At 39.0% G+C, this 13,954-nt stretch overlaps 1 protein-coding gene across 1 annotated transcript in view; it reads left to right on the top strand.

The window, feature by feature from the left end:
- Positions 1-13,954, top strand: part of LOC124612776 — a 37,594-nt gene that overhangs the window by 20,199 nt on the left and 3,441 nt on the right. The window contains exons 3-4 of the mRNA XM_047141171.1: positions 3,515-4,884; positions 5,063-5,105. Coding sequence (XP_046997127.1) covers positions 3,515-4,884; positions 5,063-5,105 — 1,413 coding nt within the window. The remainder of the gene's footprint in view (positions 1-3,514; positions 4,885-5,062; positions 5,106-13,954) is intronic.

The following is a 13,954-nucleotide window of genomic DNA, read 5'->3' as shown; positions in this document are numbered from 1 at the left end:
GTAAGTACTGGGTGTATCAGTGTTTCATAAAGTTGGCACTTAGTCCCTCATGATATAAGCTTGGATTTAAAATGTCACAAGATTCCAAAGTAGCATTGGTTGGAAGCACTTATGCGAGGCATAATTTCAGAAGCGTACCACTCGCTCAAATGTCATTCCATCAAGGGTTGTTGTGGGCTGAAAGGGTTGGTTAGTGCCATTACACATGTATTTCGTCTTTCCTTCATTAATTCTCAGCCCCATCTTCTCTTCACTCAGTTTTAGAGCTGAAAATGCACTTTTTAGATCTCTAAGTGTTCTGCTCGTTAAATTAGTCATCTGTATATCCCAGTAATTTTACAGACTTATAGTAGATAGTTCCTCTTCCCTGAATACCTGATTTGCGTACCACTTTTTGAAACACCAGGTAGAAAAGTAGGCAGGGAAGCCCATCTCCTTGCCTTAGCCCAGTTTGAGTGGGAAACTGAGGTAGTAGCCTTGACTGCACTCGCACGGTACACTGGGGATACTTTAGGGTGACCTCTATTAAATGCACCAATTTTTCAGGCACTCAAAATTCCCACATTGCCTCATAAAGTTTGACCTGGTTTATTGTCTCATATGCAGATCTAAAGTCAGCGAAAAGACGGTGCACACCAACATTGAATTCATTGGTCTTTTCTACTATTTGTCGGAGAGTAAATACCTGGTTTACAGTTGACTTTCCTGGTCTGAATCCGCATTGATAGCCTCCAATAATATCTTCTGTTTTAGGTGGAAAGTCTGCTAAACAGGATATTTGATAGTACTTTATATATATAATATTTAAAAGTGTTATGCATCTGTAGTTGCTGCATTCAAATAGATCTCCTTTCGTATGCACCAGACACATTATCCCTACATTCCATTCTTCCGGTAACTCTTCCTTTTCCCAGATGAGGCACACAGTCTTGTAGATCCCACAATTTAGCTCAACTCCTCCAGCTTTCAATAGTTCAAATGTTATGTAGTCAGTCCCTGGTGCTTTATTGTTCTTCAGTCGGGCAAATGCTTTGTTCACTTCTCCTTGGGAAGGGGAAGGTACTATGGCATCATCGTCTGGAGCAACTGGGATATCTTCTACTTATACACAGGTTGATGTGTGGTTTAAATGCTCTTCTCTCACTATTAATTTTCTGATAAAATTTTCTAACACCATTTATTTCTACAATTGTCTCCAGTTCTTCAATCTGCTTTCTTTCCCATTCCCTTTTCTTTCTCTGATGCAGTTTCTTCTCTTTCCTTTTATCTTGATAATTTATCAAGCATTTTCCTGTATGCCAGATTTTTCTCCCGACTTATTCTCTTACACTCTTCATCAAACCAGGAATTCCTCGGTTGTTTTCCTTCTTTTCCTGGCAGGTCTTCTGCTGCTTTAATGACTGCATCCATGCAGTTGTTCCATTCCTGATCCAGGTTATCACTTACACTTGCGGTGTATAATGCAAGGTTCTCAGCAACCTTCTCAGAGTATGTTTTAGAGATGTCTTCATTTTTTAACTTCGATACCATATACTTACTTTGAAGTGTTCCTTTGACTTTTCTTGTATTGGATATTCGAGCTCTTAGTTTCACAATTACAAGGTAGTGGTCTGAATCTACATTAACTCCTCTGTAAGTTCGTACATCTAGTAAGTTTGAGGAATGCCTGCCATCAATAATTACTTGATCAATTTGGTTGAAGGTACTCTGATCAGGGCTACACCATGTTGCTTTGTGAACCCTTTTGTGATGCTACCTACAGCCATGTTACGTGACAGTGCAAACTGAATGACTGTGTGGGCATTGTCATTTGTGTATTCATGGAGGCTGTGCTTTCTTATTGCTGGAAGGTAATGTTCTTCTTTACCTGTCTGTGCATTGAGGTCTCCAATAATTATTTTAGTGTTATACACAGGACATCTGTCATAAGTTCTCTCAATATTCTCAAAGAAGATGTCTTTATCCTGGTCATCTGATACCTCTGTGGGTGCATGTACATTGATCAATGAGTAGTTTGAGAATCGGATATTCAGTCTCATGTGTAAAATCCTAAATGTTATTCCAGTGAATCCACTCACTAGGTGTTTAAATTTTTATCTTACTGTGAACCCTGTACCACATTCATGGTGGCTCTCTGAACCATGGTTGAAAATTATCCAGCCTCCCATATCAAGCACTCCATCTTCAGTCCATCGTATTTCCTGTAGGGCAGTTATGCCTGCCTTGGTTTTATCGAGTTCATATAGCACTGAACCTCAGGGCCCTTGCCCTATACAGTGATTGTACATTACAGGTTCCAATAAATACATCATGTTTTCATTTGCCTTTAACAGTGTCATATCGTCGTCTATAAATCTGTCCGGCTTCTTTACTCTGAGGTTTCTGAACAAGAATTTTTTTACAGGAGGGTGGTGTTAGCCGCTTGCCCAACCCCCAACTTGGAGGACCAGGATTTGTATGAGGTTTACTCCTTCACTACGCCTATAGTGCCCTATGTTGTGGGACGCACTTTGTCTGGCTCCTTTGTCAAGACCACTCCCGTTTGGGTGAGCCTGCCATGTGCCTATGCTACCTCCGACACAGCTCTTGACTTCATCAGAGCACGCAAACCCTCCCGCCTGGCACTGAAGGTACCTTCGATAAGGTGGTGTCCCATGGAAAGGTTTCTTCTTCTAGGGTATTGATTCGATCATGCTAAAACAGTCTTGTCATCACATGACACTACACAACACTGCTAAGTTATATCTCCACTGAAAATGTGCTAGCTAAGTTTTGTGTGGGCAGTATAAATAGCCTACAAAGAATGCAGCTGTGTTGTATTATTTACTGTAATGTATAGCTATGATAGGAGAAAGGCAATGGCAAACCACCTCCACTAAAACCTTGCCTAGTACAGCAGTGCAGATCTCCCGCATCGTTCCTTACGCTCTGTCGAGGAGTATGGGGCTTCATCATCACCACCATAGCTATGATAATAATCTTGTGGCTGAAGTTCTCTTTTTGTCCCGTTTTGCTTCCTGGTATATGACATGAAAAAATGGTTCTGTCTTAAGCAAACACAATTCTTCTTGTTTTAATACCAGTACATCAATAGGAGACATTTACCCACTTCAGTGGTTTGTTTTATTTACTTAGTATTACATATTGATGTTTGAGTGGGTGATATTTGCTGTACAACCATTATTTTTCTCCAGTTTGTCATATGCAGTTTTTACAGATTTATATATTTTGTGCTTCACAGGGTGGTTGAACTACGCTTTGTAACACACACACACTTTGTCTAATGATAATGTTTTCCTTATTACAATAATTTGAGATAAGAGCTCAGGAGTTTGTTGTCATTTTGGACACACCCCATAAAGAATAGATCTGCGGTAGTTGGAAATTGTGGCACCTGGTGAAAAATGCCAAAAGATTATTTTGTATTTTTCATGTTTGTGTAATAGATTGTAATCGTATTGTATGTAAATTCAAAACCTGTGTACTGACCAATTATCATTAATCCTCATTGCAGGTAAAGCAGTGGCAGGAATCCTTACCACCACCAGAACAAATAGAGCCTAGTTGTTATGACACATTGCCAAATAACTGCTGTAACAGTATCAAAGAAACTTCTAAAAATGATTCTACAAGAAAAGCAAAAAGAGGAAACTCAAAGACAAAAAAACATTATGATACTGAATTTACTTGTCTGGAAGAAATGAAACTTCCTAAACCTGTTCCTCATCAGATTCCATTTGCCTTTGCAGAACACAGAAAGGATTCTCCAAACGGTAAAAACTTGCTTACCAACAGATCATTCTCAAAAAATTTAATCACCAACATTGGTTTAAGTTACAAACAATTCTTTCGAAGTGAACCAGACCTACGACTGATTATGAACAAGTCCAGTGTCGACAAGGAAGCAAAAAGTCACTTTGGAAACATTATGAAAATTAGTTCTCATAGAATGCCTACAAACACTACAACCAAGAAAACTGGAACAAAGACACTGCCTGGCACTTATTGTGAAATTAAGCCTCTTCGGGTTGAACCTTGTTATTGTTGGGATAAAAGTGCATTGGATGTAGAGAATGAGTCCCATTTGAAACACTGTGACAGTTCCATAATGTTGCAAGAGAATAACATTTCAGAACATACTGTACCTCACCTAAAACTTGGAGATTTCAGGGATATAAAGATGAGTAACTTGAAACAGAAAATGGATGTAAATGATATCCATAATAGCGACATACCATCTTTCGTGTACTCACCCAGTACTAGTATGTCGTCTACTGCAGTTTATTCTGGCTGTAAACATAAGGATGTAGGGAAAGATGTGAAAACTTTTGATGATTCTTCAACGTCATACAAAAATATACAACGTAGATGTACCTCAGTTAACAAAAGACCACATGGTACTGTGGGCTGTTCGAAAACAGACAGTAACCAGTACAAATCTGCTCAGAATGGATCTTGCCCATGTGTGTGTCAAATGGATAATTTGTGCCATAATTGTAAAAATATTGAACAACACAAGAAATATGTGTTGAGTACACCATATTGTGCAGCTAATAGTTTTTGGTGTAACTGTTGCAGCCATGTTGTCCCAAAGCACAGCTGTGGGGTTAATACTGAGACTACTTTACATACCAGGATGCCAGAACACACATCACACAAGTATTCATTAGTTCATTCTTTCTGTAGCTGTGGTGTCAACACAGATAAGAGAGATCTTACAGACTCTTCAACATTTCATGTTGAATTTGTTTCCAGTGCAAATGACACTTCTCAGAAGAAGAAACATGATTCGGGTGATCATAATGGGGTTGTAGATAAAATCTGCAATAATTTTAGCAATAAAATGCTATTTGTGCAGCATTCTCCATCTGCGACAAAAATGAGGTGCGTAGTGGTAAAGAGTAAAATTGCTATCATTGTGTGTTGATTTCACTTCCTGTGGTTAACTTTTTAAAACAAGTGTGTGCAGTTACAGCGTTTCAAGCATTTTAACACTAGAATTTAAATTTAGCAGATCAAGTTACTTTTATTATGGAGTATTCATAAAAATATTTTCTTGCAGCAATGAGCAGAGTCCTTCAGCTGTTGCAGCCATTACAGATCAGGTTGGTACTCAGTCTTCAGCATAAATTTCATATTCTCGTGAATTTTGATGTTAAAATTATTTTAATTTTGATAATATAATACGTGGCAGACACAAGATAACTATTCAGCAGCAAAAATGACTGACCAATGTGTTTACATGAGAATGATGTGTTGACGCGTACTGTCGAAGCAGGAAAATTGCAAAGGCTAAGAAAGATGTGATAGTAAACCTGTAAACTTAGGAAACAGTGATATGAGTATTCAATTCTACGCTAAACAAAATACAGTACAAGCAAAAAAGGAATATAGTGATTACAATTGTCTAAATCTATTTAATGCATATCATACCTCAATAAGAATTACAGACAATATAAAAGAAAGTACAAAATTTTCATCATTGTGCAAGCATAGCAAATCAGAAACAAGCATATTTTTAAATCAAAATCTTTGACCCTTTGGATTGGCTGTATTAGATGTATCAACACTGCGTTATGCTCTTGGCTATATACATCTGCATTCCTCACACTTGTGGATTTCTGTTTATGGGGTTGAGGTAAAGACCTTATGTATGTGTCGCCTTTGCTAAAACCACTTTCAGAACTCAAAATACACGTTTGTAATATGTACATGCTGGTAACTCCATATTTGCCTCAGAATGTATAGCTGAAATTGCTTAGATATTTCCTGTGTGACCAAGGAGTATCATCATACAGTCTAGACATAAAGTTTGCAAAATAAATATATAAAATTAAAAAAATGCATTTTTGTTTTCATACTCTGTAACTCTTATAATTTTATTACTGTGCATTAAATAGTTACAGCCATTTGTAATTGCTATGTTCATTTTGAGTTGCCCTATATATTATAGGTCATGCCAACACTATACTTTTTCTGTTCGATTTTAAATACTTTCCTGAGGAGTTGAAGGTGGGTAAAAAGAGAAACGCAGAAATAAATTTAAGTTAACTTGCCACTGGTAATGTAGAATATGAGTAACATTGGTACATTTTATATTGAGCCTACAAAACTGATTTAAAACAAAAGACTAAATTTTTTAAAGATCTACTACAAAGATATAATGGAAGTTAGTATGACTAAATTTGAGTTGTTTACTGTTCATTACACATGCAAACAGGGATGAAAAGGGGGAAACTGTAGTTGTGAAAATGGTATGGACAGGAAACAATTCCAAGTCTTGGCTGTGGAGCAGAACACGCAACCAATGTTCTCCACAGATAAACAGAAATGAAGTATTTATCTGCTTGCTTGATAAAGGTTGCAAGTTTTATAATAAAGTCACTGGTGATCTGAAAAAAAAGTGAAGTACTCACAAGACATGGTCAGATCTCAATGTAATTTCATACACATACACATGATTGACAGGTAAGTGATTAGAGATGCAATTCTCTGTGACACACCAGAGTACATTAGTGTAATTACCAGACCTAGTAGGGAATGCTGCATACTCATAGGAGACAACATTATCAGCACCTGACAAAATTTGGAATGGACCTCATTGTCTGTCTCCATTGGGCCAGCTGATCAAATCGAGCAATATTCAGGTTTGTGGAACATTTGCATATGACAGTAGCCTGATGTTGGGCTGCATGGGAATGCGAGGGCAGGCTTACTCATCGTCAAGATTCCAGTCATCTGAACACCATAAGGGAAAATCATCATTGTGGACCAAGCTTATTTTAATCTCTTCGCATCTGCTGCTGCCATCTGACAACAAATAATTAGCTTCCTGTAACATTCTTTTTCATCACACACCATTGGTCAGAGACTAGCAGCAGCGAGATTAAGTAATAACTAATTACCGTCCATGTGTAGTCTGCCTGGGCCTTTAACACTAAAACACAAACTGCGTGTTTGTAGTTGTTCTGTGACCTAGAAGCGTGAACTGCTGATGGATGGTGACATGTTGCATTGAGCAAGGAGTCACGGTCCTGCATTACCCCAGATGACCACTGAGCATGGTGGCGATGAAGGGAGAACTCTCACTTTTCCAATGTTTTGGAGAGACACAGTGTTCTTACTCCTGATGCCATGATGTGCAGATGCCATCAGGTATGACCTCAGGTCACGGCTGGTAGTGATCGAGGAAACTCCAACTGCACAATGGTATGCCACTGACTTCCTGCATCCTCACATTTTAAGTCTCATGCAACAGTACTGTGGTGCCAATTTTCAACAGAACAATGTACTTCCGCACATGGCACATATCTCTGTGTCTGCATGATGTTGAGGTACTCTCTTGGCCATCAAGATACCCAGACCTGTCGCCTATGGAACGTTTGTGGTACCAGTTTGTATGAAAACTCTGCCCAGTGCCAGTATCAGAGATATCAAAGACCAGTTACAAGAGTTCTTGCTTGCCTCAGGAGAGGATAAAATGGCTTTATGAATCAATGTGTGCTTCCAGGCCAAAGTGAGAGCAATGACATACTAATAAGTGAGCGTATACTGCTAACTTATTAGTAAATTTGACTCAATATTGTATTCGCTGAAAAAATATCACTACCTTCTCAGCCTGTGGTTTTTGTTCCCCACCCCCACCCCCCCACCCCCACTTCCCCCCCACCCCACCCCTTCTGGGTGCTTTGCTTGTTTTGTCTGCCAATTTAGATAATGTAAGGAGTGAAGGTAATAACTCACTAAATAGTAGAGGTGTTTAAGTCATCAACAGAGACTTAATGAAATGCACAGGTTAGGAATGCTAAACTGGTGTGTTCAGTTTGGCTAAAGGCAGATTGTGCGCAGAAAATGAGGTTTGTTCAAAATGTCTGGAATTATATGGTGTGAGCAGGGAGATGCTCCTTTGTAGTGGGTTCTTTGAGATGATCAGAGGATTAGTTCCTGTGTGTGTGTTTATGGCATGGAAAATCTGCCTGCAGACTAGGTACGTGGATTAATGCATGTGAGAAGGCTTTAGACTAGGGGGTCCAAGCTGCAGCCTGTGGGCCGCATGAATCCAAAAGCAAGTATCGATCCGGCCCAAGAAGTGAGCATCTATCACACAACTAGAAAAGAAATAATTATTCTGTTCATGTGAATTTAAGATAAATTGAATATTTTTAATTTGAGGTAAGCTAAAAGGTTGGATATCTTTGCTTTAGACTTTCAGCATGCTGGCCAAAGGACTGCTTGTCACTGTAGTTTCACTGTCCATGGATGGCCAGACTATATTATAGTGACTTTTTGGTGTGGAATGCAAACAGAATGCTGGTACTGTTGGTGGTTAGTGCAGCTGGTATGGACAGAGGTTTGGGTGGTGCCATTAGAGAGGTTAGTTCAAAGACCAGGGAGGTGGTTCGCTGAACTGAGGAGGGCCAGGAGCGCATCAGATGGGAGAGCATATTTTGAGACTGTGGAAAGTATGTGTTGGCATTGGATTCACGTGTTGGCATTGGATCCACGTGTTGGCATTGGATCCACATCATGAAGATATCATCATTGAACCTGTGGTTTGAGATTTTGGGTATTTAGGGGAAGGTTTCCTGTAGATGACCAGTTAACAGGTTGGTATACAGGAGTGTGTCATAGCAGTGCCCATGGTTGTGATACGGATTTGTTTTTGTGTGTTTCACACAAAGAAGCAGTAAAGGTTCCTAGCCACCCAAAATCCCAATCATTTGTTTGGCCACCCATTGACAGAGCATTTGGAGTGTACAAGCAGTCCGTCCTCCAGTATACTGAAGGTCTTTCTAAGGAGTTCACAGACAGGCACTACTCCTTGAACCTATTCTGTAAAGAGATTGCCTCTGCCATATTCATAGTTCCTATGACCAACCTCAGGATTCAGTTGCAGAGGAGCATCCTCTCACCAGTCAATATCACCCTGCACTGTGACAACTCAATCATATCCTTCACAAGGGCTTGGGCTGCTTATCATCTTACACAGAAAGGAGGGCCATCCTATCCACTGTTCATTTTGCTTCTCCCACAATGGTATTCTTCTGCCCATAGAATCAGCAACATATTCTTGTCTGTCCTTATACCACACCTACATTGACACCCTTGTTGTATGGGTTATACTTATGTGCAGTGGCAGCTGGTTGTCATTTGCTGATGTGCTACAGCACACTGTAAATATCACACTAAAATTATGCCATATCTCCTAGAACGTGAGCCAAAAATTACACCATTTCTCTAGGAAGGCATTCCAAATTCGCACTAAAATTATGTCATTTCTCTATGAATGTGTAGTGGTATGCAAGTAAAACAGGCAAAACATGTTTTTTAGTACTCTCTCTGACTAGAAGCAGAAGGCACTGTCAGATCCTGTGAAGATGGTCAGCCACACTACGATCAACTCAAAGGAGGGGTGCAGCTATCTGTTTTTGACTGCATACTCTGATGGACATCATCCCTTCCAGCACTACGAGTGCTATGTTGCTCACAGCACAGGGTCACTATTTTTCTTTGAAATTGCATGTAACAAATTGTGCAAGCATAGAGTAAGAGAGGTGGGGGTGGGGGTCGGGTGTTTGAGGAGCAGTTGCAGTAACAGCTCCATAGGCGAGTGATTACCTGCACTGAGTGGCAATTCATTGTTCTGGGATTAGTTCCTATTGCTACCAACATTTTTCCCCTTCCTCAGAATGTTAAACAGTTAATTATAAAAATTAAATATATTTGAACAGTTCAGTTTATATTGTGAAATTAATATAATGAATTTAGTTATGATTACACCCTTGTATGTCAAAAGGCTAAAAATGGTTGTTGCATTAGACATTTACAGCAATAGACAACTTTTTTCTATACATATAACATAATCATTACATTAACAAATAGAACTGTTTGGCCATGTCAGTCCGCAGCTCGTGGTCGTGCGTTAGCGTTCTCGCTTCCCATTCCCGGGTTTGATTCCCGGCGGGGTCAGGGATTTTCTCTGCCTTGTGATGACTGGGTGTTGTGTGATGTCCTTAGGTTAGTTAGGTTTAAGTAGTTCTAAGTTCTGGGGGACTGATGACCATAGATGTTAAGTCCCATAGTGCTCAGAGCCATTTGGCCATGTCAGTTGTTAGCTTACAATTCCATGTTGCATTAAAAAAATCCTTTTAATTCATAGAAGAGGGTTAGCAGCAAGCCATTTATTTAATGTTTTCCTAAATTCACAATCTGGAAGGTATTGTACCTTCTGCAGAAACTTCTTAAATAGCTTGTGGCCCACTAGCCCATAGGTATTGTTTGACTTTGATAATCTATGTTATGGCATCTGTATGGAACTATTATTTCTTGTGTTGTGACCATGAATATTATTTCTACATTTTGCTTCATGTAGATTCTTTTTTGTATAGCTTAACACTTGGAATGTATACAGATTTATAACAGTCATTATTTTACATTCAGAGAACAAACGCTTACAATGTGCCTTATGCTGAGAACATGTAATGACTGATTGCTTTCTTCTGCAGAAGTAATATGTTTTGAACATGGCTTGAGTTTCTCCAGACCATATGACAGGTACTTTGAAAAAGTGCAAAATAAGATGTTTTAACATAAGCTTCTGGTACACATTTCATATGATCTGAACAAGTAAATTCATCTGGATAATTTAACACTAATGTATTTTGTGTGTTGCTTCCAGGACAATTTGTCATGTAGGTGTACCCGCAAGAACTTTATATAACAGGGATTATTAGAAGTACTTCTGTCCTTTAGGCTAAATACCATTTTTTGTGTTTTGTTCTCATTCAGGACAAGCCCATTTGACCAGAACCAATATGACGCCTGGGCGAGTGTATTGTCAGTAGTTTCAGCCTTCTAGGCCATTCTCAAGTGATTTTGTGGTTCTGATAGAAAACTATGCCTTATGTACTGAAATGCCAGCAGCTTTAAATTTGTTTTTTCTATTTGTTTTGGTTCACTTGTGAACGTCAGGAGGATAAAGTGAGATTTAAAGAGTTAGGTAGATCTCTTCTAAATGTAGATTTATCAGAAGGGCTTAGGACAAGGCTCCCTGATTTGGTTCAAACGATGTGAATAGAAGCCAGTGGATACACCTTTCAGGTTCTGAAATATTTTGCTGGGGTGGGCCAGAGGGAATAAAACACTCTGGAAAGATTTGTGTATAGAGTAGAGGAAATTTCGAGCAATAGATCTTGGAATGGAGCAGTAACAGAGTGGATAAGAGTGCTGTTTCTCAGTTTTGCAGGTGGGGTTCAGTTCCCACTTGGTCCATAATTTTTTTCTTGCCTTTTATTTTATTTCTCACAACAATAAGTGATTAATTATAAAATTTAAATATATTTAAACATTCAGTTTGTATAGCTAAAATCAATATATTGAGTTTAGGTACAAGTATTACCTTTGTAAGTTAAAAGGCTACCCCATCACATTTTAGCACACTGGTAAAATTTTGCACAGTAACTTCTGCACAGCCTTAGTGTAGGCATAACCATTCAACAGCTGTCCATCTTAACAGCCACCACCAAAATGTGGCAAAGTGTAGAGTTGGCCACCAAATAATACAACATGCCACTGAGCACAAAATGCTCGATTTCAGTGGCTGCTTCACAACTTGCGCCATTTAGATCGTTCCCTTCTATGATGATTATGATGGTGATAGGTTTGTGGTTGTGGCACTCAATTGTGTGGTTATCAGCACCTGGACAAAGTCCCAATCTCTACACAGTCCAATCTAGCCATGTTCACGAATGATTATGAAATGATAAAGACAACACAAACACCCAGTCCCCAACCCGGCCAGGAATTTAACCTGGGACCCCTTGATCCAGAGGCAGCAATGCTAGCCACTAGACCAGGAGCTGCGGACTCTCTTCTCTGAATTATCAGAGGGACATTGTCCTTGCTATACATACTTTGATCCTGTAGTTCTCATTCTCTCAAACTTGATTAGACCCTGCCCCACATTCATTTCCACCCATGCACCATAACATAACTTCACTCATCCTTCCTCTGTTGTATTTTCCCCTCTCAATCCTCTCCTCCATGTCATTGTGTGCTGTGTGCACTTCCCTTGGCCTGCAGCCAGAATGAGCTCCTTGGTGCCATTTTCTATTCTGTGTGTGTGTGTGTGTGTGTGTGTGTGTGTGTGTGTACGTGTGTACACCGTATAGCTTTAATTAAGACGAGTTGATCCAAAAACCAACAATGTTTCCAATCTTGTTTATGTGCCTGTCGATGACTCACCAGCATCTCAGCTATTTGATGAGTTGTTACCATTACTCCTTACATTATTTAAATTTAGTACTTAATAGGAAAAGTGTGCCAAAGTCAGTGAGAGTGCAAATAACAGTGATTTCGACATAGTCTCACAATGTAGGTATATACCTAACTTGATGGTGAAAATTGGAATTGGTTTGCCCAGTCACTTGGAAGTAGGTTTCATAATTTTGGGCACTTGAGTTTGGCATATAGAATTTGTTTATAGCTTCCATTTTTATATATGTTACTTTTCAGCTGTCAATTTGTAGCAGTTGTGTGCTTTTAATTACCTACTATAGAAGATGTTAACTAATCTATGGGAAACTTCTGGGGGAGGTGGATAGAAAACTTAAAAAGAAGCAAAAAAGTTTTTGTTGTTACATGCTTGCTTCATTTCTGTATTTTTTCAGATTGGTTCAGCAATTACTTTTTCTTTTCAACTGTTATCTTCTGATGGCTAAACGAAATGCTCAAAATGTTTATCATTAGCTTTAAAGCAGGTTTGTAAACTCCGAATCAAGAATTGTCTTATTCACTCCATATTCCAGGTGTCCGCTGTATTTCATGAAATCCTTCTTGAAGACACTAGCGAAAAATTTGAACATTCATAAAAAGTCTTGAAAATACTAGGTCCTTTCAACCTCCCCAAAAATAAAAATCCAGCAGGTTGAGATCAGGTGATCAAGTGGCCAAGATGTTGCTGCCACATGACCAATCCATTTAATAAATGGAAATGCTGACTTAAAATAGTTCTCACCTGTGGAAAAAGTGTGGTGGTGTCCCATTTTGCATGAAGCACCTGTTCTTATGTAAGTGTAATGGAATGTCTTCCAGCAAAATATTTAAATGTTCCTTTAAAATTTCACTCTATAATGCTCCCGTAAGTATTCCATGGAAAGTGAAAGGTCCAGTTAATCTGTCTCCAGTTGTTGTCACCCCATACATTAATGCTAAACTGATGTTTAAGTCCTATTTCCAAAACAATGTGAAAATTCTGGTCTCCGTTCCTGGTAAACTTTGCTTCATCAGTGAATAATATGGTGGACAGAAAGTGTTGGTCCTGAGCACACAACCCCAGTAACCAAGTACAGAAAGCTTTTCTGTTTCAGTAAGATCTTGCACACTCTGAAAATGATACGGCTAATGGAGTTGCTCTCGTAACACTTTCCACACTGTCATATGACTCACATTCTGTTTCTGCTTGTTTTCTGATACTGCTGCAGTTATTGTTCACAACATGAAGTACTCTATCATCTAAATCAGGTGTTCTAATACTATTTGATCTTCTATAATGAAATAACCTTTCCTCAAAAGAGGCTGCTTCCACATCATATATTCTTTGAAAGGCCTTATTGTTCAGTAAATGTCTATTAGGAAAAATTTCAGCATACAAATGTCTAGATTCATATGCCTGACAATTTGCAAGTCTTTACATCAGCTGCATGTCTGTTATGTGCTAACTAGAATACATTTTAGCCAGAAATGTCCAGCACATACTAGTCCAATAAGAATACATCTGAGCAGGCATCATGCCCGTGACTGGAAGTCAGAGACAACACATTGCTCTCCAGCTGAGGTTGCTAGCACATGCTCATTTGGTGGCGTCCACCTTGGAAATACCTGGTTTGATTTCTGGTGGCAGAAGAATGTTCAGTACACACTAAACACTAGTCCAATAAGAACTGTACACTAAGCT

This window comes from Schistocerca americana, chromosome 4 (genome assembly GCF_021461395.2).
Source record: "Schistocerca americana isolate TAMUIC-IGC-003095 chromosome 4, iqSchAmer2.1, whole genome shotgun sequence".
Lineage (NCBI taxonomy): Eukaryota > Metazoa > Arthropoda > Insecta > Orthoptera > Acrididae > Schistocerca > Schistocerca americana.
The sequence above is the reverse complement of the archived record's forward strand: the minus strand, read 5'-3'. Positions and strand labels throughout refer to the sequence as shown.